General features: G+C 45.6%; 1 protein-coding gene and 1 long non-coding RNA gene across 4 annotated transcripts in view; one reads left to right on the top strand and one right to left on the bottom strand.

Annotated features, from left to right (window-relative positions):
* LOC147005633 (uncharacterized) overlaps positions 1-12,016 on the top strand; it is a 46,374-nt gene extending 34,358 nt beyond the window's left edge. For 2 of the 3 annotated variants that reach the window (XR_015046739.1, XR_015046740.1), the window contains exons 2-8: positions 384-585; positions 3,363-3,558; positions 6,459-6,636; positions 8,003-8,159; positions 9,019-9,112; positions 9,840-10,080; positions 11,740-12,016. This is a non-coding gene — a long non-coding RNA (uncharacterized LOC147005633). The remainder of the gene's footprint in view (positions 1-383; positions 586-3,362; positions 3,559-6,458; positions 6,637-8,002; positions 8,160-9,018; positions 9,113-9,839; positions 10,081-11,739) is intronic. The other variant, XR_015046741.1, reaches the window with a different exon arrangement.
* Siah2 (siah E3 ubiquitin protein ligase 2) lies at positions 4,973-21,645 on the bottom strand. The gene is made up of 2 exons (XM_021158922.3): positions 20,621-21,645; positions 4,973-5,607 (listed from the first exon to the last, which is right to left on the bottom strand). Exons 1-2 carry the CDS (start codon positions 21,038-21,040, stop codon positions 5,050-5,052), a joined length of 978 nt encoding a protein of 325 aa, XP_021014581.1. The 5' UTR covers positions 21,041-21,645; the 3' UTR covers positions 4,973-5,049.
* Between the last annotated feature and the right edge of the window lie 3,590 nt (positions 21,646-25,235).

The raw sequence follows: 25,235 nt of genomic DNA, 5'->3' as shown, positions 1-25,235 counted from the left end.
GCTCTTAAAAAATTTCCCACCTGCTCCAACACAACGATCCCAGAGCCTTGGAGGGGAGGTGGCTATAGATGCCCCATTTAGAGCTGAGCAATCCACAGTCTTTTATTCTCTGCATACAGACCAATGGTGGGCCTCTGTACTCATTGCCATCTACTTCAAAAGCAGCTTTTCTGACGGGGGCTGAAGGATGCCCTACTCTATGGGAATAAGATCGAGAATTTAGTTGGAAATTGATTTCTATGTCCACTCAGGAGAATAGCCAACTTAGGTAGCCATGACTTAGTTGGCCTAGTTATTGGTTCCAGGTAGATCTTGTGGAACAGGACATACATCCAATCAGAAAGTGACTGATTACTTTGCTCTTCCTGCCCTCTTCTCCTCAGTCTTGGGATTAAAGGCATGTGCCTCCTCCCAGCCTACTTTGGAAGGCTCAGTCTCGAGTGGTACTACTCATCAAGGATGGAAACAAACTGACCTAGTGGCGTGAAACCACAAAAGCTGTACAGGCGCTTTTAACACTGATCACAGCCCAGTAGCTCGTCACCAATGACCATGCCATGGAAAGTGACTGAACTGCAGCACAAGGTGCCTTGAAGTTGAACACTGTTGATGCCAGTGTGAAGATCTTGAGCACAGGATAAGGGAAGGAGACGGGGTGGAGCGAAGAACAAAGCAGGGTCCCTGTAAGCGAAAGGAGGAGAGTGGAAAGTAATATGGAGGGGAAGAAAAAGGAGCAAGAGATTAAAAATATGAAGTTTTGTTTTTGTTTTTGCTTTTTTTTTTTTTTAAAGAGGGGCTGGAGAGACAGCTCCTGGGGTAGAAGCACTGGTCACCAAAGCTTAGTGACCTTAATTCAATCCCCAAGATCCAGAGTTTGAATTCCCAGCTGGCATCAGGTTCAAAGCCCTCAAGTTCAAGGGTTATTCTCAGTTGAGATCTGTTCCCAGATGGCCAGCTTTCCCCCACCCCTTCCCAGTGTAAGGCAGTCTCAGGCTGCTTGCACCTTGCATGTCAGGGTCTGGCCCCCCTGCCTTCCCCAGCTGCCTCAGTCAGGGGCTGTCCCAGGACAAACAGAAGCTCTTCAACTTTTTGGCCCCCTGGGTAGCTCGGTTCTCAATAACAGCTTTTCTCAAGACTCCCACACCCATCGCACAGCATGAGATCTCTCTTTCCCTGACCAGTTGAGAATCAGTCCTTCCAAAACTTGCAATTGGCTTCTAGAATGGCGAGGGGCACGGGCACGGGCACGGGCGTGGACCTGTCTGGAGTGTTGTACTCACAGGCCAACTTTCATCGGCTTAGCTCTTGGAAGTGGCTCCTGCCTACTTCCACTCCCCACCCCTACCCCAGACCCAAGGGGAATTACAGCTGTTTCACTTCCTTCTCAGTGTCATGGTCCCCCTCCCCACCCCTACACATTTCTGGTATCCTTTACTTCCTTTTTGAATTTTGGAAGCCCTTTCTCTATTTCTCTCTCTGCGGTTGTCTGTTTGTATTCTGTCTCCTTCCATGGCTCACTCGGCCTCCACTCTGCCTTACTTGGAAGCTCTAATCTTTGACGTTGCAGGAAGCCCTGCACGTTTATATTCATTCATTCATTCTTAAATTGGTTAACAGCAATGGCGTTGGTGTCCACAGACTCCATGTTCTTTTTGTCATTTGGAGACTTTAAGGCAAATGAACAGTATTCATTGAAAGTACATTTTAAGCCTCAAGTGAGTACCAGGTGGCTTGCTTTAAAGATTGTGACAATGGGTGGCTTCATGGTTCAAGCAGGGGTCAAGGCCAGACTCTATGAGTGGAGGACTACAAAGCAAAGCTGGTCTCTGTGCCCAGGTCACACCTACAGCTCTGACTCAGCTGAAATGTGATCCACCTGTCACAGACATCCCGGGCATCCCAGAGTCACTTCCGGCAGAGGCTGCCTGCATGGTCTGTCTGCTTTAGCTCAAGTTGAATGTCCTCTCACAGAAGTTAGTACTAGATACAACATTCAGAAACAGTCCTTCTAATGTTGCTAGTGAGGAATTGTAGGCCTGGGGCTGATTTAGGGTCACAGTGCTGGCCCCATGGCAAGTTCCAAGAACCTTAATGGCATTAGTACAGAGATTATTCCCTCCAGTGATTTTCTGGGCATGCTGCTGTAAGGGAGTTGTGTGGTACTCATATAACCCTGGCTGCTTTTAGTAGGGACATACTGCTGGAACCTGAGGTTGTATCTGAGAATCCAAGATGGCTGTTGCCCTCAGGAACCTCTCTCAAGTTTTCTGTTATTCCTACTGGGCACCTAGCTTCTAAAACCATGTTTTAGAGACACAGACCAAATCCTCCCCAGCAATGATGATGGTGGTGTCGGTGGGGAGCTCCCGATCTCAGATTTCGTTTATTTAAAAAAAGACTGAAATGTTTTCTTCTCTCGTCCTTTTGAGAACCATTGCATAAATGTATCAGAGCGCCACAGAACACAGGCTGAATCCACCACTGCCCAATCAGCCATGTTTTAATCAGTGGCAAAGGACAAAGGAGAAGAAATCTTACATTTTTAAAAAATATGGCAAATGGATCACATGCTGACTTCCTGACAATTATTGGTTATTCTGTTTGTTAAGAGCCAGTTCTGACTTATATCTTTCTCACTTCCTCTTGCATTCCGATTATAATCTGTGGATTCTCAGCCAGCCTTTTTTTCTTTCATTTTCTGTTAGAAAATATAATTTCTGGAACGCCAGAGAGTAGACAGGTCATGGTTGGTGATCTCATCAGATTGTGGGGCCTTCTACCTGGAAGAGCTCAGTTTTGCTGTCTACAGGTTTATTAACCTTCATTAAATCCTATCCTGAGGGGAAATGGGGAATTAGCACGCCTGAACTCCAGGACCCAGTCGCTGGCCACTATGGTGGCTACCCCTCCTCATCCCTTTTGCATTAACATGCTGTTTCTCTATCTCCTTCTTTCAGGCCTTGCTCATAGCTTTCTCTTTCCTGCACTATTGGCCACAGAGTCCCGATTTCAGTAGTAACATGAAGGGTTATATAGGAAGCAACTGCTGACAGGCTCAGCTTGTTTATACTCAAGCTGCCTGGGTATCATGGGAGCAGATGGGCCCCTACCTGCTCCTGGAAGCTGGCTCACCTCCACCAGTGGGAAATGTGATGTACTTAGTACCAACAGCGGTTTTTCTTCACTTCCAAAATATATCATTATCTACTTTTGTACAGATCTTTTTACTCTTCATTTGAAGAATAGCCTATAATTTACCTTAGCAACGGTTTTAGTTAAGGTTTCTATTACTTTGATAAAACACCATCTAAACAAGCACCTTGAGGAGTAAAGGGCTTATTTTTCTTATGCTTCCATATCAGAGTCCATAACTGATGGATTTCAGGGCAGGAATTGAAGCATGGCAGAAACCTGAAGAAGACACAGAGGGGCTGGCGAAGAGGCCATGGAGGAGTGCTGCTTATTGGCTTGTTCAGCCCTCAGGACCACCAGCCCAGGGGTGGAACTGTCCATAGTGAGCTGGACACTCCCACATCAACCTTAATAAATTATCCACAGGCAAATTTGGTGGGTGTCAAGTTGGCATAAAACTAGCCAACTTCCTTACCTGCCAGAACTGTGACATGAAAGCTTAACACGTGTCTCTCTTAGAGAACATGGACAGCCCCGGAGCCATCACTTCCAACTGCTCTTCTGTTAGCTTAATCACCTCACTGAGGAGACGCTGAATTCTGGAGCGAAGTTCAGGGCTAATGTGAATTCTTTTGGGACATGGGGCTTGGAAGGGGAGAGCGTGCACCATGGTTGGGCCTCATCATTTCTGGCCCCAACACTAACCATGCCTCCTCTTTGTAATTTTGGAAAATGGGAGTTGCGTGTTTTCTCACTGGCAGTCAGACAGCAAACAATACTGGAGATGAGACCCACATCACTAGTGACAACGCATAGCACTGACTGGGTTTAGACATACGGGCTGCTGCCCCCAACCTTGGACAGGGGCTTTGCTCACAGGGGTATGCTGGACGTACCAGCTCTAGAGGTAGTGGTGGAGACTTCTGCATCTGTCCACAGTAGATGTGCAATAGATACATACGATTCAAGCAGGAAAATGAAGCATGACATTTTTTGAAAAAATTTTATTAAAAAATTAAAGTGTGTGTATGTGTGTGCCTGTGTGTAAAGATAAAAACAAAAACAAAAACTAAACCTCACAACTGACACACGCTTTTTAAATGGCAAGCATGTGACACTGGTTATCAAGTTCTCCCAAGCACTGATCTAGTCTCTCACACCAGTTACAGTCAAGGAGGGCTTCCAAGGGAAGCCATATGTAAACAGGTCATCCGTACTATGGTGAGCAACTACTAACTGTGAGAACTCTCAACTCACTGAGCGCCTGAAAGCAGGCCAACCCCAGGGGTTGCGTCCCCATGGATTTAGAGTTCTGGTCTCCATGTGGTGTGTGCAGAGGCTGAGGAAGGACAGTAGAGACCAACAGTGTCAGCAGAGGATGGCCTTAAAGCACCTTTAGATTCTGGACCCTTTCCCACAATTCAAGCCAGTAATCCTCAAACTCTGAGATGAGGAGGTTGTTCAACTCTGTTGATTCTCTAGCTCTTTGTTGGAGATGAGTACTACAGGTGATTCTGTGTAAATACCCAGCCTGAAAGGTATTAAAGCAACTGCTACCTCCTAGAAATAAAGGGACTCTCAGGAAAGTCACTGTGCTTTTGTTGGCTCAGGATGAGGCAGGGGGAGGCAGCCCTGAGCGATCTGTCAAGAGCTGTTCAGGAAGGAAATAGAATAGAGTTGATTTGAGATCCCCGAACCACCTCCGAATTACTAACAGGCCAACTCCGATTATCACAGTTCGGTGAACTTAGATTCATCAGTGCCAGACGAGAAGCTGTCGTTTAAATAAAACATAGGACAGTTGTGGGTCCCGCCTCGGGAAGACGTACTGAATAAAACATCTATTAAAAAACCTTTATTAAACATAGAGCGCTATGCCCAAATAACTTCCCAGGGTTAGGAAAGCCTCCTGGAGCCTCACTGACAGCATGTAGATATCGTGACATTGATTCCAAGGTTCCCATTATCTGCAAAGAGATGTGCTATGGCTGTGTCAAAAACAAGACAGTCACTGTTCATGATGGCTGCAGCCACGCCATCATGAATGGACCGAGGTGTGGCCTCCCAGGTCAGTCTCCTCCGGTTCCCATTCAACTCCAGTCTGTAGGCAAAGTTCTCAGCTTGCTTTCGGGTGCCAATGAGGAGGACGATGGCAAAGAACTGCTGGTGACCTTCGTACTTCTCTTGCTTTTCAAGTACCAGCATGAAGTGGTGGCCAAAACAGGACTGCATCATCACCCAGTCCACAGCCCCTGGCAGGTTAATGTCTGTAGCTAGAAAGACTATGTCCTCTCCCTGAAGGGTAGTGATACTCTTGTGGGCATGCATGAGATGGGACATCACGGCTTCCAGGGATCCCTGCCACTTGCAGGAGGCACCAGGACAAGGACAGGAATAAGGACGGTATTCACAGATGTCTTCATGCTCTGGTTTCTCTGTATGGTGTAGAGTCAGGGAACAGCCCGTGGTAGCATACTGCAGAGACAGAAAGCAACATACTGCATCATGGCGTCTTCCCCAAACCTCCTCAGTACCAGCATCCATGCAGACCACCCACACCGGCCTTCCTGGGCTCCAGTTCTATCTTTATCTAAACTACTTCTGTTCAAGGAAAGGCAAGTCTCAGTTTCTATTCACTGTCAATAGCATCACGTGTAAAGTCAGGGCACTGCTTTCTAGACCCACACCCCAACAATGGTAAACAATGAGGCTTAATTGTTCTTTTCCCTATACCAGACAAGCAAAACTACTGAGATAACATGGCCCCTTTCTCACTTTTCATAAGCCCTGATTGCTTTTAAGAAGTCAAGTACTTGGATGTGGGGTGGGGCAATGGAACACGGGATCATCTCTAGGCTTTTCCTGCGAACAGATGATTTTGAAGACAGCACACAGTTTCACTTACTCCTTCCTAAGACTGATGGCAGATCATCTAATCAGTGGGCAGGGCTCCCTTGTGGTTCCCTGGTCTTGACTGCCAGTGGCTAAGCCTGGGTGGAGGAGGCTGGGACCCACTTTTGTTGCCATGCTGTCACCTCTGTCCTCACCTTTGTCCCCAAGAGGGCTGTGCCTACAGATTTTTGTTTTGCTTCTAAAGAATCACATTCAAGACTGGCGACTTATCAGAGTTTAAAGTCCTTAAAGCCCAATAAGTTTTCCTGAAATTTCTTCCTAGTGGTCAAGCACACACCTCTTGCTGAGGAGGCCTGTGTGGTCCTCATTCCAGGTTGGGAAAGTGGGAGCTAGGTGAACTAAACACAGGCTGCCCTTCACATGCTGCCTTGCTGGGATAGGAATAAAATCGTTTTTTTCCTTCCCATTTGCAGGACAGTCTCAGTAGATATATCATGTCCATCATGGCAGAAGGCCACACTAAAGGAACGGAAAAGTGTTTCTGCTCTCAACCTTCATAAGAATGACGATTGTAATTCTAGTGACCAGAGGGAAGATCAAGCCACAAGCAGATACCTACCCAGTGCTCTGCACTGTGATCACAGAAAAAAAGTAAGAAACGGCAACCACTCTTTAGGTAAAAGGAGGAGTGAGCCTCCTCTGACTGGAGCACAGGATGACAGACAGTCAGTCTAGCTTCCTGCACCGACTCTCAGGTCCTCCATTCAAGCCTGCAGGCACCAAAGAAGAAACAGCACCAGGCCACCTTTATATGATCCTAAGATTAAAAAGCTCATAGCTGTTTTTGCTTGCCCCTGCTCTGACTTATAATCCCCTTATAAACTTAACACAGGTCAAGTTCCAATCCTTACAGAATGTCTTTCTAGCCACCAGGAGGGCCAGAGTATCTTCTCCACACAGGATACCAAGCTGATGTCTCTGAGAGGATAGAGAAGCAAAGACAACAGCAGCTGCTCCCCACAGGGAACTCAAAGACACTACGGGCAACACAGAGCACAGGGTGGGGGTGGGAGTGAAGTGGAGGGTAGGATGGGGGGGGGTGAGGGGTGGGTAAGAGGGTGTGTGTGTGTATGCTATTGCTCTGGAGACTAAGACAGAGGGGTTGCATGCTTCAGGCTTTTCCTGAACCTCATAGAATTCCTTTTCAAAAACAAAACAAAATAAAACCACCAAACAAACTAAGCAAACAAGCAAAATAAATAAATAAATAAGTAAATAAAATAGCTCATGTCCTTCCTCATCACCTTGGCTGAAGCATGTCTGTATTGCCTGACAGAACTGCTCGCTCGTATTGCAGAGCTGTAGACTAATTGTTAAAGTCCAGGTTAAAAAAAAAAAAAAGTCTTGGTTAGAAGGAGAAATAGATTTATCCATTTCTATTTACACTCTATGTTCTCAACTTTTCAAAGCCTCTCAAAGAAGTCCCTATGAACTGTTTTAAATCTGGGGTGTGGGCAGGACATAGAGCCTCCTGTGGACGGTGGGTGAGGCATTTCAGTCCAGAGTTTTTAAAGCACACATAAACACAACAAAAATAGCAAGGCTGTCTCAGAGCCTGGCTCAGTGTTTGGATCTGAAGATGGCTTAGAATGGGCTGTTGACCTGATCTGCCAGGGTGAAGCCCAAGAATGAGGCAAAGTCTGGCCCAGCGCATCCAGGAGAGCACCCTTTGAGCCTGTCCCCACAGCCCCAGCCCACTGTGCCTCCCAGAGCCAACACCCATAGCAAGCGTTTCTATCGGCAGCAGAGCTTGATAACCTGTCCCGCTTGGGCAGGGCCGTTTATGTGATGTGACTGGCTCTCACACATGCCACTCTTCCTCAGGGGAACCCCCTCAGGTCACACGGACAGACAGACATTTCCTTGCACCCGTGTGGACAGTGGCATTCTGGAAAGATCTTGCTACAGGCTCTACTAACTTAACCATGTTTTTGTTTTTGTTTTTTTTTTTTTAAAGCCTTGAGTGTTTTACTGATTCTTTTAAACCAGCTGAATTTCAACACCAATCAATTGTGGTAATTCAGGACCACTGAGAACATTTTATGGTAACTGGATTAAAGATGATCTCCAAAAGGAAAACATTCCAACTTTGTTTGTTTTGTGGTGCCTGCGTCGTAAGTCAACTCACCCATCTGTCTGGCTTATCCATGTTACATATGCTATCCACTTGACACAGTCATGGCTCAATGATCTAGACCATTTGAAGCAAACGATTATCTTCCTGACATCTGGGCTGAGAGGGCTTTCCATTCACAGGCCTGGTTCTTTGCTGTACCCAAGTGCTGCTGAGAGGAGCCCCTGGGCTCCTTTGCAGAGAGGCTTGTGTGTCCTGGGACACACCCACAGCTATAAACGACATTTTTCCTTTGGGAAAGATGTGCTCATTTTCCCCAAAGGGTGGAGGCTATTTCTAAGCCATCCACTCTAAAGAAGAAAAAGGAAAAAAGAAGAGAGAGAGAGAGAGAGAGAGAGAGAGAGAGAGAGAGAGAGAGATGGGAGGACTAACAATGTGGGGAGGACCAGAAGGAGAAAGAAATGTAGAATGTCTCACCTAGGATACTGTTTTAGCAGCCTGCCAGGGGCTAGCACAGTGGTCCTGAGCAAACACATTCTGCCTCTGAAAGGCTATGTGTAACCTGCGGCTTCAGCTTCGTGTTTAAGTCTTTGCAGAAAGCAGTAAATAGTTGCCATTCTTTCCCTGGCAGGAGGTTTAAAGGCTGTATTTAAGGTGGAATTTAGGCAGGGTTTCCCTCTTTGAGCCACAGAAACCCTTTCATGTACAAATACAAAACTTTCATACACAAATGTGCATAATGAGATATTTATTTACCTAATAAACAGTAACACTGTTTGTTTATGAAATGAGGCTATAAGCTAAATACTCTTCTCTCTGCAGTCAGCTAGTGTACGTATAGAAGGCTTAGACCAAGTCATTTAATCTGTTTCATTAAACTCTATTCTGTGTAATTTCAGAATGACACACTGAACACCACCAGTCAGTCACCCACTACAATGGAGGTAACCAGGAGCTCCATGGCATAAGCTGGTTCCTCTGGGGCATTGTGAGGTAAACGCCCTGCCTCCATCTGCTTACCTCCAAGGAAATAGCTCGAACTCATTAGCAGGATAGCTGTCAGTGTCTCAAATGAGACTCTCTCCAAATAAAATAAAATAAAACCCATATTCTGTTGTTGGATGTGAATCAATTCCAAGAAATGACCTTTTCCAGAGTAAGCACAAGCAAACAGCACTTGGCTCCGAGCTAAATAAGCTGTAATGACCATAAAACACACAGTGATGCCTAAATGCAACTCGTGGCTGGCCGGGAAGCCTCCACTCTGAAAAGGGCATTTCTAGGACAAGCCCTGAGCTATCCATGCGCACTGCAGAGGAGAGTACAGTGTCTGGGCTGTGTCTTATTTCCTGGTTACAGCAGATGTCCTATTTTTAAAGAGACACACAAGGAGAGATGTAGGGCTCAGGCAGGGCGCCTGCAGCTTACATCCAAATGTTTAACAATATAAGTAAAAGCAAAGTGAGAACACCCCCACACAAGAGAGTCTGGATAAAGGCTGTTTGGGAATTTTCTTTTTTTACACTAATATTGCAACTATTATCTATGCTTAAATCACATCCAAACTAAAAATGTACAAAGGAACCCAGGAGAAATGTTAGCATATTTACATTTTAAAGGATAAACGTTTCTCAGAAAGAGTTGGTTGAATGAGCTGAGCTGTCTCCTAGTGTTTTCCTAGCATACAGCATCTACACGGTTCATTTCTCTTTTTCTCAAGGTTTTGTGGGACTCATTTTAGTGAAGCAACATAGTTTTGCAATGAAGACAGAACTGTTACAAAAGCCACTGCTTCCTCACAGAAGTCAGAGTTTCTATGACAGTGTTGCTATCGCCCTACTGATCCTTCCACGGCTGGAAGTCACTGCTGGTGTGTGGCCAGCTTTGCCATTTCTGACCACTTCAGCTGCATTGTCCACTGAGTAAACAGGCCCACTGCATTCCAAGACACCATCTAACAGGTGAGTGCCAGGTGGGAAATTAGCCCAATCCACCTTTTCTTAAATGGCTGCTAGAAATAGAGTGAAGGGTTCAAAAGGGGGGGATGTGTCAGCCGACAACCAGTGAACTACCTAGCTGCTGTCTCTCTTCTCACAACTCTTCAGGCTTGCTCAAATGGGAATTCAGGGGAACCTATTATAGCATGATGAACGCAGTATGGCAAGCCTTAGGTTTATCAAAATTAACCATTAACTAGTACTGGGGACTGGACCTAGGACCTTGTGCATACAAGGGAAACGACATACTACATGTTCAACCTCAAAATAGCCTTAAACAAACAAAACAGGCCTCTAGGGCATGGAGGGATGGTTCAGTGGCTAAGAGCATTGGTCACTCTTCCAGAAGACCCAGGTTCAATTCCCAGCACCTGTAGGGCAGCTCACAACTGTCTGCAACTTCAGTTTCAGGGGCTCCTGCGCCTCACACAGACATATGTGCAGGCAAAACACCAATATACATAAAACAAAAATAAGTCATTAAAATTTTACAAAGACAGCCTCCTAGCAGTTCAAACTAGCTTTTGTGTGTATGTGATTAAAGTGTGTATCTGCTCCTCAGACACCGACTGGCACGTGATCATAGATTACTGCCCATCTCTTACAGTCCTAATAATTTTAAGCTCTGATTTACTGGTTCTATTACCTGCTCCTTGCCTACCTGGTACTTACAGACAAACGAACAAATATTAGGTTTATTTGCAGATGACAGACAGTCTCACACCATGCTATTTTACTTTAACTGGAAATCTTACTGTAGATTTTAATACTAAAGAGGGACTCAGTTTCAGACCATGTAAGAAAAATGTTCATATTTTTAAATATCGGAATTATAGGTTTCTTTTTATCATTTCTTTAGTAAAGATGTGTCACATATTTCATTTATATAAACGACTAGAGTCGGGTGTTTACAACTTCTGAAATGTCCCACAAACTCGGCTGTCCTTTTGATGGCTATATGCCCCTCTAGAAACACATTTACAACTACTGGTGAAATACTGTGTTTAGAATGCCAGTACTAGCTCCGATCTGACCTTGAGCCTGTTAGTGTGATTAATAATGAAAGAGTGTGTATTTTTCAAGTTAACCCTTGAACAGCAGGATAAAGTTAAGTTGCTCACTCTGTATCTGGGTAAATCTTCCTCTAAACATCCTTGCATATTTTAACTCCAATGGCAAATTCCTCACCTCAGCTCTCAAGGCAGAGGGGTGAAGGCCTGATTATTGACCCGTAGGGCAGTAACAGTCTTACAGATAATAAATGAGAAGACACTATTACTCAGGCCCAGAACTGCCACATACTGTCAACAAACACTGCTGAGACTAATATGCTGGTAACATGACAGTTTGTTTAGAGAAGGTTGCTCTAATTAAAATCTTGGGTTCATAGATCCATCTTTTGCTCCTAAGACAAAATAGATCATATACTACAGATAATTTTCTTACTAAATGGAGTGTTGATGGAAAACTTTGGGGGTAATTACTCTCTTAGATATCGGAGAACATTCTGTAATGGACAGAGGGAACATGTGGCCTTGTAAAACTCTATGCGCTAGCAATAGTGCATTCTTAATCTTAGAGCAAAAGTTGATTTCTGATGATGTGTTTCTCATCTGTCCACAGGCAGAGCTGGCAAGCAAGTGTACTCTGTCACTGGTAACGAAATACCAGAGTCAAAGGCTTTCTGTCATGCTACTAGCAAAAGGGGGAAGCCCTTTTCAATATGTGCTCTCTCTTCAATGCCCAGGTTCCCACCTGCACGATCATATCCACAACACGGACAAGCCTTAAATAGTGATTCTACCTTACTGGTCTTTTCAGTCATATTCATCAAAAGAATTGGTGGGGTTGTCAAATAAACAAATAATATACAAGGTGCCTAGTATATCTTTCAGATAGTTTTTAAAAAATATATACTTATAGCTTCTTGCAAAATTATCTGTAGCTCAGTTGAAGCTCAAATGTAGCTAGGCATTGTGAATTCCATCTGGCAGTCTTAGAAGAGGATGCCTCTAATCTGTCATTCCTTACAGACCCAGTGCTTGAGTCTTCAGTGGGAAGGGGAGCCCAGTCTCTCAGCCAAGCAGAGAGAATGAAAGAAAAGTCACTGCTTCAGACTGAAGCCTGTGTGGTCCAAACTGACAAGTTCAAGAGTATGTATACTAATGAGGTATGTTAATTGCATATTATCACTTTCACAATGAGGTTAGGAAGATAATGGGAGACCTGTCAGGCATCTAAAAGGAAGGAAGGAAGGAAGGAAGGAAGGAAGCAAGCAAGCAAGCAAGCAAGCAGTTTTCTCTAGCTGGCTTCCCTGGGGTCCATGTGATGGCCTTCCACCGGTTCTTTCTTCAGGAGCAAAAGTGCAGTCCCCATGCTGTGACTCCCCTGTGTTCCTGGTTCAGGAAGGCACTGCTTTTCTGCTAAGCTATCTATCTCTGCCACTGGAGTCAAGGAAGGTGAGGGGGGGCGGGCAAGGGCAGGTGAGGCAGATCAGTGGGGCCATAGGGGAATGTCAGACAAGATTCAGGTGGTCAAAATTATGTGGATCACGAGCAGCAAGCAGCTTCAGGGAAGACTGAATCATCAGCAACACTAAGGCCATAAAGGACAACACCCAGTGATGGATGCAGAGTAGAAATGGAACTGCAAATACGGCTGAAGGACTGACCTACTTACTGTGGCTTTACCAAGCAAGACCTGTTTCTTCCTCATGTACTACAGAAACCCCAGAAACCGCATCCTTAGGAAATGGTCATCGTAGACTCAAGGATTCAGGTTAGTAGTAATCAAAAGAAAATCACGTCAAGAAAACACAATTAAAAATGACTACTAGCAGGAACCTGATTGACTAGTTCTGGTGCTGTTGGTGAACTGCAGTCTGGTGCAGCCCTTGACCATGACCTCAAAGATCATTTATCAGTATAGAAAAGCAGCCACCATGTGCATGACCTGAAAAGCCAAGAAACAGCATGAAAATTTGTACTTCCCATTTTCCTTGCTTTTTTTCTTGGTAGGGGAGGTGTGGGTGAATGAAACCATTATGTTACAGGTATGTTTGCAAGGAAATTTACAAAATGGAATCATGGTTATTTTTAGGGCTTATGGGGCATTTTGATTTTACATTATTTTCTGTTCCTTCATACTTTAAAAAGGAATGAGCATCGTGCTTCCTCTGATTAAAAATGTAAAAGTTATAACTTATATTACTGTTAATTCTAGTCCTTTAAGTATAAAATAAAAATTGTGATATTCAACCTTAAAAATGTCACAAATAAGAAATAAAAACAGTTGTAACTTAAAATGTGTAAAGTAAGATATATAAAATGTATATACTTAAAAGTGATGCCTAACCAAATGAGGCTTTACGAGAATACAGACCCTCCGAACAGTGGCACATGCCCACCACCTCAGGAGACTGAGGCAAGAGGAGCATGGGTTTGAGACAGCCTGGACTACATAACAAGGCCTTATTTTTCTCAATTAAAAAAGGAAGGGAAGGAAGGAAGGAAGGAAGAAGGAAGGAAATGAGAGTAAGATAGATTACAGAAATGGGAAGAATGAAAAAAGGCCTTATCCCTGAAACACTAATGAACTAATGTCAGGGCCACATCACCTGGCTCTAGGAAACTCAAGATGGGCTTATACCACCAGACATTCGGGAGAGAAGCCCATTGAGAGAACGAACCTGCAGGAGGAAGAAAGAAAAGATTCTCATGTTTACACCTGCCTGCAGTGACACCACCCTCATCATTTGCTTCCTGTGAATTTCTAACTAACTGTCATGTATTTAGTGCCAGAGCAGTGCGAGGCAGTTTGCATGAATTATTACTACCAAACCCATCATCACCCTATGTGGCTTAGAGGAGCCAGCCACGGTGGGAATAGAGTGAAGATGTAGACCAGAAGGTTGGATTTGGGCTTGCTCTTAAAACTATCACAGCCAGGGAGCCTACCAGCAGGAGGGAACAAAGACAGCACCTTTATTCACTCGAAGTTTTAAAAAAGGGCACAAGCCCACATGTTTACCAAGGGAATCCTGTCTATTTTATCTCTATGGTAACTTCTTACCCCATAGATGCTACATAGTCTAAAAGGCCATTCCATAAAAAGTCTACCAAATTGGAAGTGAGAGGTGAAACTGATAGCTGGGAACGACCCAGGAACTAAAGGAAAAGGGCAGGTGATGGATGTAAAGGCAGTAGAGCACCCCGGGTAAATTTCAGGAGCTCCAATAAGACCTGAAGGATGAACACACACACACATTTAACCAGGAAAACAGCTCTAGTTTCCTTTTCTGGATGTGCAAAATGGAAAGTCATTCTAATACCCCAGGTATAATCATGTATCTTCAGCAGTACTGACTGGTGGTAGGCGCTGGCATTCAGGTGATCAAATGTATAACTGTCTCACGCCTCTCCTGAATGAAGGCTTTACATGTCTGAGTAAGAAGTGCTGCTTAGCCTGGCCTTTATACAATCACACCAATGGGATACAATGGAGCTTACAAGAAAGAGCTGTAAGGAACAGAGAGACTCCAGTTGAATCTCAGGCTGGTACTTTCAAGGCCAGATTTACCATACTTTTTAGCTGGCTTCTAGTCTGGCTGTAGGAAGGATAACTTTAGTGGCAGCTGACTTTAGTTCCAGGTTGTGCTAACCAGGTGAAACCTTTGGTCAATTACATCAGAATCAACCTTCAATTTTAGCACGGCTTTGCCATTTTGTAGCCTTCAATTCCGCTTGACATTCAAAAGCTGTACTGTCAATCTTGTTCTCTAAAGTACTGACCCTTGGAGTAATGGATCAGAGTTCTGGTTCTTCGTGTACGACTCTAAGTCTCTGGGCTAACACCGTCAATTTCAGGCAACTGTAAAGACTGCAGAGACAGCTTCTGAAGACAGTGACTCGTGGGAGAAGTTTTGAGACTAAGAAGAAATCTTTAAACATATTTTTGTGAGTGGGCTTCCCTGTCCCAGCACAGTACAACCAGCTGGCCTCCATTTGCACTGGTGAGGAAGGACCTTCTATGGCCTTTTTAATCTGATCTCAAGATATCCACCATGTAGGAAGTCTCTCTATTTATTGTCGTAGATGAGCTAATTGGCTCAGGGAAGTTCACACCTAGACCATAGCTAGGCCTTCTGAGAACCTGGCTCTTCTGCCTTCTCTCTAGTGATTTTGTTCCCATGACCACTTGGCAGATTCTAGAATTTTAGGGCAAGAAAAATCTCCATTGTAATCATTTAGCCCTAGCCCTGCTTCTAAAGACCCCCAGAGGCTAAAAAGGAACCACTTTGTACAAAGTCAAGGAGCTCCTGGGACAATGGTTACATCCTATCACTGAGCAGGATGAATGCCTCTTAAAATATAAAGACCTAAACAAAGTATGTTACAGAAACTGTCTGTTGAGTTAGCTCCAGGTGCTTCCTTCCAGTCCCATGCTCCCAGAAATATGACTCAGACTCAAATACCTTGGCCATATAGCTAGGCTCTACTCTGACTAGATCATGACTTACACAACCCAATTATTTTAACCTATACTCTGCCCCATGGCGGGTTCCCTGTGCTCATGAACCATGTGTCCATCCCCTCATATCTTCCCAGGCACCTAGATCTTCTACCTTGCTCTTCTCCAGAATTCGTTTTCTGCCGGCATGGCCTGCCTCCAATTTCTTGCCTAAGCCATAGGCCAAAGGCTTTTTAACTGACACGTCAGATACATCCATACAATACACAAGATAATTTTTCTATAGCTGTCAGATTCCCACATCAGGTACGCAGAGATCTAGCTCAGTAAACACTGCCTAAAACAGAGCCAACCAATGGCTGTCCCTAAGCAGAAGGAATTTGGCATGTAGATACAGACAGTTTGCCCTGTTAGTACTGGCTTTATGTTTGAATTTGGCCAAAGGTGAGCGCCGAATCAGGGAGGGATCAGGGGTTGAGATTTGACATCAAAGTCCAGTTTCTAGCTTTTCTCTTTTTTCCCCTCTATGAATGCCTGGCATAGCTGTCTCCACATTCCCAGCTCCTATGCAGGAGTAAAAGGTTGCCCTTTGGTGGTGTTGTGATAAGGAGTCTGCCTATGCTGTCCAACGTACTGTAGGAAATACTAAACCTCTCTAGTCTTCTCATATCATTCTACGACATGTTTTCCATTTGTATTTATCTTCTTTCAAAGTTCCTGAAATGTGACTGCATATCACTACTGAATTTGAAAGCCTCAGCAAGTCTTTTCTGAGGTTAGAGTATAACAAGGTTGCTTTGTTAAAAAAGAAAGAAAAAAAAAAAAAAGAGAGAAAAGGTCAGACAACCTAGCTGACACTTTAAAGGAGTGGCCCTGTGTAATGCAGTTGAGACAGACTATCTCAATACTCCCAGGGACCAGTGCAAGGAAGAAAGGTAACAGACACATAGAGCCTCAGGGGCTGGGGAAGCCTCTTGTCTTTCAACAGCCTTCCTAAAGCTGTGACCCTTTAATGACCCTTTAAACTTTTACTCACGTTGTGACCACCCCTCACCCTCATCCCCCCAAGCCCCCCAATAAAATTATTTAGTTGCTACTTTATGACTGTAATTTTGCTACGGTTATGAATCATAATGTAAATACTTGTGTTTTCCAGTGACCTTAGGTGATGCTCGTGAAAAGGTCGTTTGCCCCTTCTCACTGAGAATCACTGTTCTAAAGTAGAGAGGCTGAGGAGCCCAGGCTCCTAAAACAAGAGAGCAGCCCTACACTGAGCTGGATCACCTGAGCTAAGTACACAGACCTGCCTTGTTTTCAATCTGACACAGACCTTATTCCTTAATGGTTTTCATCTCCAGTGAAGAGTTTTGGTTGCTGCAGTTAAGTACACATCCAAATTTGGCTTTTCCAAACCAAATGGTTGAGCTGCCCTGCTCGAATAGTTTGGATTACTACTTAATCAAATGTAAGGGATGCACACTCCAGTTTTATAAACATTATAAATACACACACACAAAAGTAACCCTAAGACTTATTATAAGCTTGGCTCCTGATCTGCATGATGGCTTGGCCCAACTGCACTCTCATAAACTAGATTGAGAAAAGTACTCTACATGTACTCTTAATTTGCAGATAGTATATATTAAGTGACCCAAAAAACTCCACCAGAATACTCCTAGAGCTAATAAACCATTTCAGCAAAGTAGCTGGATACAAAATTAACTCACAGAAATCTATATATGAATGACAGAGAAAGAAATCAGGGAAATGATATCTTTCACAATAGCATGGAATAATATAAAAAATCTTGCATAACTCTAACCAAGCAAGTGAAAGAATTGTTTGATAAAAACTTTAAGGCACCAAAGAAAGAAATTGAAGAAGATATCAGAAGATGGAAAGATTCCCCCATGCTCATGGATTGGTAGTATAAATAAATATAGTAAAAATGGCCATCTTACCAAAAGCAATCTACAGATTTAATGCAATCCCCATAAATATTCCAAATCTTCACAGATTTTAAAAGGATAATTCTCAGCTTCGTATTGAAACACAAATAAACCCAAGATAGCTAAAACAATCCTGAACAATAAAAGAACTGCTGGAGGTTTCATCATTCCCAATTTCAAGTTGTACTACAGAGCTATCTAATACAAACCACATGGCACTGGCACAAAACCAGAGACTGATCAATGGATGAAACTGAAAACCCAGATGTAAACACAGACCTATGGACATTTAATTTTTGATAAAGAAAGGAGAAGTACACACTTGAAAAAAAAAAGACGCATCTTCAACAAATGGTGCTGGTCCAACTGAATATCGGCGTGTATAAGACTCCAAATAGATCAATACTCACCACCCCACAAAACCTCAACATGAAACCAGATATACTGAATCTGACAGAAGAGAAAGTGGGGAATAGCCTCGAACTCATTGCACAGGAAAGGAATTTCCAAACAGAACACTGTTAGCATGGGTACTAAGATCAACCCATGGATCTGAAAAGCTTCTGTAAGGCAAAGGACACCGTCATTCAGACAAAATGCAGACTATAGAACTGGAAAATATTTTTACCAACTCCACGCCTGACAGAGGGCTAATACCCAAAATATATAAAGAATTCAACAAACTAGGTATCAACAAACCAAATAATCCTATTTTTCAAAATGGGATACAGCTCTAAACAGAGAATTCTCAACAGAGGAAACATAAAATGGCAGAGAAACACCTGAAGAAATGTTTGGCATCCTTAGCCATCAGGGAAATATAAATCAAAATGACTTTGAGATTCTATTTTCTGCCTGTCAGAATGGCTGAGTTCAGTAACACAAGAGACAGCCTCAGGCTGGCGAGGATGTGGAGTAAGAGGAGCACCCATGCACTGTTGGGAGGAGTGCGAATTCACACAGCCGCAATGGAAATCAGTGTGGTGGTGCCTCAGGAAGATGGGGATCTACCTCAAGACTCAGCTCTACCACTCTCGGGCACATATCCAAAGGATGCTTCCTCCTACCGCAGTGATACTCATTCAGACAGACATGTTCATAATTCCTAGATGTCTCCCTAAAGAAGAATGGATAGAGAACGTGTGGAACAGTTAGTTACACAGTGAGTATTACTCACTCATTAAGAAGAATGCCGTTTGCAGGTAAATAGAATTAGAAAGAGTTCATCCTGAGCGAGGCACAGTGATGGAGGACAGACGCTGACATACAGCATGCACAGGGTCCTCTGGGTGTATATTATGGCTTCCAGAATGGGAGAACAAGTGGGTCTCTAACTGTGCCTTCTCTGGTTCCTTTCCTTATTGTTGCCATTCGTTGGAAGCTTATTCTTTTCTAATGAGAGACAGAAAGGGGGTGGATCAGAATGGAAGGGGAGGTGGGAAGGAACTGGGAGGAGCAGAAGGAGGGGAAACTATAATCAGGTTGTATTATAGGAGGGGGAAAATCTGCTTCCAATAAAAGGGGGCGGCATGAAACTATTTTATCCGAATTGCACAGATGCAGCACCTGAGTTGAGTGAATTAGTAAGCAGGACCGGGGGTGGGGCTAAAGGCAAGCAAGTTAATAAGCTGACCCTATAGCCTAAACCCGCATTCAAACCCTTATTTGAATAAGCTATTTTAATTGGGTTTGTAGCTGGGCAGAAGACCAAAGTAACTCACTCATTTTACTGACTTGACTATGAAGCCTAAAACGAAAATTTCCAGTGAGCTATTTTTAATTTAAAACAGCTCTTGCCCTAAAAATTAATCACTAAGGAGATATGCAAGACAAAACAGTCTCAGGTAGAACAATTACTTTCATTAAAAAAATCTCAGAAATATTAACATTATTCCCACCTATAAGTTCAGAAAATAAACTCCTTGACAGAGGTCTAGGTTAGAAAGAGGCATATAAATGAGATTGTGAGGAGTTTTGTAAGGGTTTCAGTGCTGGCAACAGGATCTTATAGTAGAACCACACAATGTAATGCTATCAGTCATTTAAAATACAGGAGATCAAGTCAAGTTTCAGGTGAGGATATTATTAATAAAGCTGGTTGGCAGAGAAAAAAAACCACTATCTCTGTGAGTATTTAAAAAAAAAGCTTTCAGAGATAGACATGCATGATTCCATTAATTTAGCTGTGAGGATGTAAACACAGGCCCTGAACAAACCGTTGGAGCCATGGGAATGAGAGCTCGGACTTTGGCTTGTGGTTTGCCCCCCCCCCCCCCCCAGACAGGTAACTAAATAAAATGCTGGCACTGGAGAGAGAACTAAGAAAGCTCTCGAGTGGCCGCGTTGAGTCCTTATGGACTCGAGTTCATCGCACTTAGTCAAACAAACAAACAAAAAAACCAAAACAAAAACCAAACAGCAGCTACAACTTCTGAGTCCTCCGCAAGCCTGGGAAGCTGAGAGAAGGCGTGGCTTGCTGGGTTTTCTGGGTTCCCCAGCGAAGCAGGCAGTATCCGCTTCCCCTTTGTAAGCACTCTCTCAAGCGCTCCCAGATCTTGGGTACTGGGTCCAGGAGGAATCCAGGACCGTTCTCGCCAAGCTTAGCGCTGGAAACCGTCCGTTTCCTTTCTCCACAATCTCCACCGCCAGCTTCCCTGTTCACGTTAAGCTGCCCAGCCTTTACAGAGCACACCCCTGCCTGCGGTGGACGCGGCGGCACTTGGCTGGGAGAGCTGGGATGCTTCTAAACCGTCAGGAAATGCCAACTTATCTACAGTCAATGCTCCGGCAAACGTCAACCCTAGTTGCTAGTTCCCAAAATGGACAGGTTGGCCTGGAAACAATAGACAAGGTACACACACGAGACAGAGAGAGCGCGCCAGAGAGAGAGAGAGAAAGAGAGAGAGAGAGAGAGAGAGAGAGAGAGAGAGAGAGAGAGAGAGAGAGACAGAGAGAGAGACAGAGAGAGAGACAGAGAGATGGAAACAGTGAAATGCCATTCGCCTCTTAGGGCCTTCAAGTGCGCTGGAGGGCACCGGAACTCTGGAAGGTTCCTTGGCAGATCTGCGGATGGTGGCTGGACTTACCTTACAGGGAAACAGAACTGCCGAGGCGACCTTCTCCATAGCCAGGTTCCTGATGCTGGGCGTTAGGGCGCCCCTGCACGTCGGGCAGCAGCTTAACTTCTGGCGGCATTGGTTACACACCAGGTGCCCGGCCTGGCACTGCAGAATAGGGGGCAGGACATAGTCAAAGCAGACCGGGCACTCGAAGAGCGAGGTCAGCTCGTGGTGCTGCGGGGACACCGGGCCGGCCCCGCCGCCGGCTCCGGGGCCTGAGATCACCGCTGCCGCGGCGGGCACCGCGGACGAGCCGGGGCCCGCAGCCGAGATGGTGGCGGCGGCCGGGGGCGCAGCCGGGGACGGGGCGTGCGGGGTCTGAGGCGGCGGCGGCTGCTTGCTGCAGGGTTTGTTAGCGCTGGGGCCGGTGGAGGACGGGCGGCTCATCGCGCTCCGAGCCCACCATGGACCTGCGGGCGTCTGCCTGCCGCGGGGCCGCCCGGGTTAAGGCGGTGCGCGCCCCGCGGGTGGCGGGCTCCGGGGCAACGCCACGGCGCCCAGCCCGGGGAACCCAGCGCGGACCCGACCGGCACCGGGAGGGCGGGGACCGGACCGCGCCGATCCTCTCGGCGGCACCCGGAGTGGTCGTCGCTCTCGGGGCTCGCGGCCGTGCGGTGCCCTCCTCCGGCGGCGTTCTGGTGCGCAGAGCCCTGGCCCACTCACTTCAGGAGCGGCAGCTGACGCAAGCCCCGGGGGCGCGCGCGGACGTGACGCTAAGACACGTGTGCGGCGGACCCGGCACTCAGGGACTGGCAGAGCCACCCTGCGGCCGGCGCAGCTCCGCCCGGCCCAGCTGGCAGCGCCCGAGCGGTTTCCTCGCTGGGAGCCCTTGATGAGTCGATCGCCGCCGCGTGGGGTCGCTTCTCTGCGACAGTGGAAGCTGGCAGCCCAGGGAGAGGACGTAGCCCAAGTCTCCCGACCCTTCCCAAGGGACCTACGCCGATGCGCACCGGACTCCAGCTAGAAGGGCAACTGCTGGCACGGCGTGGGCGTGGAGGGCGCGCGAGTGCGCCGGGGGCGGGGCGGGGCTGGGCGTGGGCGGGGCTGGGGGCGGGGCTCGGAATCCCACGTTTCTTTTAGCCATTGACGCGCTGGAGAAGCTAGCGATCAGGCTGCTCGGCCGGTAGCTTGACATGCGGGGGCGGGACCCGGAGTCGGGCGGGAGCCGCGCGAAGTCCTCGGGTGTGGCCCGGCAGTTAGGTACGAGGGTGGACTCTTCAGTGGTCGGGGCCTTAACGCTAGGTTTTCCTTCGAAAGCCCTCTGGCGAAAGCTTCTTGGAATTGGCTGCCTCCGATTGAGAGAACCTGAACCTCTTTGACGTCTCTGACTCAATGGAAAATTAAAACCTCCAAGGAATATCATACACGTGTGTTGGGTTTGTGAGGCTCCAAATGACAGGAGACCCTCTGGTGCCTGAGTCCTTAACGTCTAGTCCTGGTCCAAACCTTAGGCTTTTAGCTTACCTGGGGCTTTGGGAGGAAGGAAATGGGTGAGGTCAACCTACCCCTTACCAACCCTCAGCTTGACAGGATTGGTGCTGGATTCCTCCTGAGTCGTCTTTGTACACCCCATCTTAGAGGTGTAGAATAAAGGGCACCCACGGGAGCTGGAGGGGCGCCTCAACATACTGCCCTTAGAGGACCAGACTTTGGTCCCCAGCAACTACAACTGCCTGAAACCCCGGCTCCAGGGGATGTGATAGCATTTGGTACCAGTACACATCATATACACACATGCCCATAAATAAAAATAAACCTTAAGCGTGGTGGGGGTGGGACAGGGAACATCTACAGCCTACCTTCCGGTCTAGCAATAAGACAACTCTCCAAGGGTTCCCGTATTCTCAGTAAAACTTGTTTCCAGGTACTCTTCACCATTCAGAACCCCAGAAGTTAGCGCCTGAGAGTTTGGAGTGAACCATATAATGGGCATACCCTGCACACAATTGCTTGGGCAAAAGTTTTATGCCTGAACTGATGACACTGGAATTGGAAAAAGCTAGTATGATACTCTTTGTAGGAAAACAGATTAGTCAGGACAGGGTAAAATACTGCCCTGTGACTTTGAGCGAAATTCTTTTTAATATCCTGACTTAGTTTGTATGTGGCTGTCTTGTGTGCACACGTGGAGGTCAGAGGACAGGTTTATGGGAGTCGACTTTCTCAAGTTGGCAGGCTTGATGCAGGCATCACTACCCTCCTGAGCCACCTTCCTGGCTCCAGTCTCCTACTCTGTAAAAGTGAATTTAAACAATTTAATTGAGTCTCTCGTGTGCCATTCTTGTAGAACCTCATCCATCATAGCCACCTTGTAAATGATAGCCGTAGTTTAAAAATGCAGTGAATATTTATTATTAGAGTCAATGAATAGAATCTGCTCAAAGAAAAAACAAAGTTAAATTTTGTAATCTAGAAAGACTTCATGAGTAACTGGGTTATCTAAAGTTGTAGAGAAAAACTTATTAGTGATACATGCCACCTAATCACCCTGCAAATATTCCCTTTGTGTATGCCAGCCACTGTCCTGAGAAGGGTTCTTACTCATTTAAATTCTAGGACAGAAGCAGGAGTGGTAAACCACTCAGCCATGGCAAAGGATCTCCGAGGTTTGGGAAATGTCCAGACTGCAGGCCTATAAACTTAGCTCCTTAGGGGTGCTGAGTGAGAAGGATGCCAAACTCAAAGGCTACCTGAGTTACAGAGTGACTTCAAGGCCGGCATGAGCAACTTAGTGATACTGTCTACAGTTGAAAAGAAAGGCTAGGGGTGTAGCTTAGTGGCATGGTGTTTGTCTGGCTTATGCAAGGTCTTAGGTTCAATTCCTAGTAATTTGAAAGGGAAAAGAATGCAGTGGAGGCTTGGGTGGAAAGACTGTGAAAAGTGAATGCACACAGAGGATGTATTACAGATGGACTGGCACTTGGTGTGTGTAGTGGGAGTGTATGAATGTATGTATGTATGAAATTAGTATATGGACAGCTAATAAATGAATAAGGCATCTGCCTCCGATTCACCTTGGGTTTTGTTTTTGTTTTTGTTTTTTGGAGACAGGGTTAGAAACCCTGTGTAGCCCTGGCTGTCCAAGAATTCACTCTGTAGACCAGGCTGGCCTCGAACTCAGAAATCTGCCTGCCTCTGCCTCCCAAGTGCTGGGATGAAAGGGGTGTGCCACCACTGCCCAGCTCACTGTGGATTTTTTTTTTAAGCCCTGTAATATATTGAACTTGAACTTCTGGATTGGTGCTATGGGGACTATAAAATAGTATTTATTGAGCACCCACTATATGGGTAAAATGGGTTTTTAGATTTCCAGGCACCTCATAGGGTGGATACTATGGTTATAGTCGAGGAAACAGGGACATAGGGAGTTTGGTTTGCTCAGACTCACAGAGCCAAGATGGCTGGAACCTGCTCCAGAGCATCCAGAGTATCTTATCTGACTCCTACTTTGCTAAGATGAGGTGATTAGCTCACTCACCATAAAAAGAAAGCAGCTCCAGAGACCATAATGAAGCGCTGCCCTGTGTAGGCAGTCGTCATTCATTCTTAGCTGGTCTGAAAAGGAAAGGTAGATAGTATTCTGTTTATTCAATGTTCACCTTTGTTGGGCACACACAAAAAATGGTAGGAAATAAAAGCACCCATGGTCTCACCTTTATTGGAGAATATATATATATACACACATTCTTTATGGAGAATGAATATATATATATATTCCACTCAAGTTAGAACCCTAGCAGTTGGAATTTATGACAGACTGCATTCCCTTGTCTCTCTGACCTCTGTCCTCTGTCAGAGACTCCCCATTTCCAGAGTTTGAGAATGTTTGCTGCAGAAGTGGGGTCTTTGCCTTGGCCATATTGACAAGTTCTAGCAGGTTCTGATATTTCAAAATGAAGTATGGTTTCAGAGGCTGCTGAAAAAGAAAAGAAAAGAAAAAGAAAAAGAAAGAAAAGACCCTAAAACAAAAGCAAACAAAAAACCCAGGAAAAACAATTCTTCACTAAGCGAATTCGGTTACTAAAGCTACAACTCTTACCCTGGCAGATGACTCACCTGGTGTAGAGAATCGCTTCCTTCTAAAGCATGGTACTCCTGATTAAATCGGCCAGGGCAGTTAAAAACAAAGCAAATGAGAGGTATCGGGGCAGTTGCTGACAGTGGAGAAGAGGACAGGCCTGGTGGCACGTCACTAACCTCCCATGCTGTTAGACTGGACTTTCCAGCCTCACCTCTCCTCCCTAAGGGGCTTGGATGAGAGAGGGAGCCTTTCTGCTCCGTGACCCTGAACTCCTCTCTTACGTGGAGAACATTTAGCTTCGAGCTGCTGCTCAGTGAGTGTGCAGATGGGTGCTGTGTGCAGAACTGACTTGTTTGAGATTTATTTGCCCTGGGGAACGTGGTCGTTCCTGGGCCTAGGCTTAATGGGTGACTTCTGGGCTTCAGGGAGAGGGGGTGAGCCCTTTTGTAATCTCTTGATTCATGACTCATTTTCCTCATCTGGATGAGAGGTTAACCTCCTCTCGCCCACTGAATTTTCGATGGCCTGTCAAGCAGATGGTTCTCTCTACCCATCTCCTGC

This window comes from Mus caroli, unplaced genomic scaffold, assembly GCF_978045245.1.
Source record: "Mus caroli unplaced genomic scaffold, Mus_caroli_1 scaffold_3, whole genome shotgun sequence".
NCBI lineage: Eukaryota > Metazoa > Chordata > Mammalia > Rodentia > Muridae > Mus > Mus caroli.
This window is presented reverse-complemented; position numbering and strand designations above follow the sequence as displayed.

Coding starts and splice junctions, on each gene's coding strand:
- Siah2 (XM_021158922.3), bottom strand. CDS start 21,040: ATGAGCCGCCCGTCCTCCACCGGCCCCAGCGCTAACAAACCCTGCAGC. Junction 5,608..20,620: donor CAGTTCTGTTTCCCTGTAAG/GTAAGTCCAGCC, acceptor CTGTCTCTGCAG/TATGCTACCACGGGCTGTTC.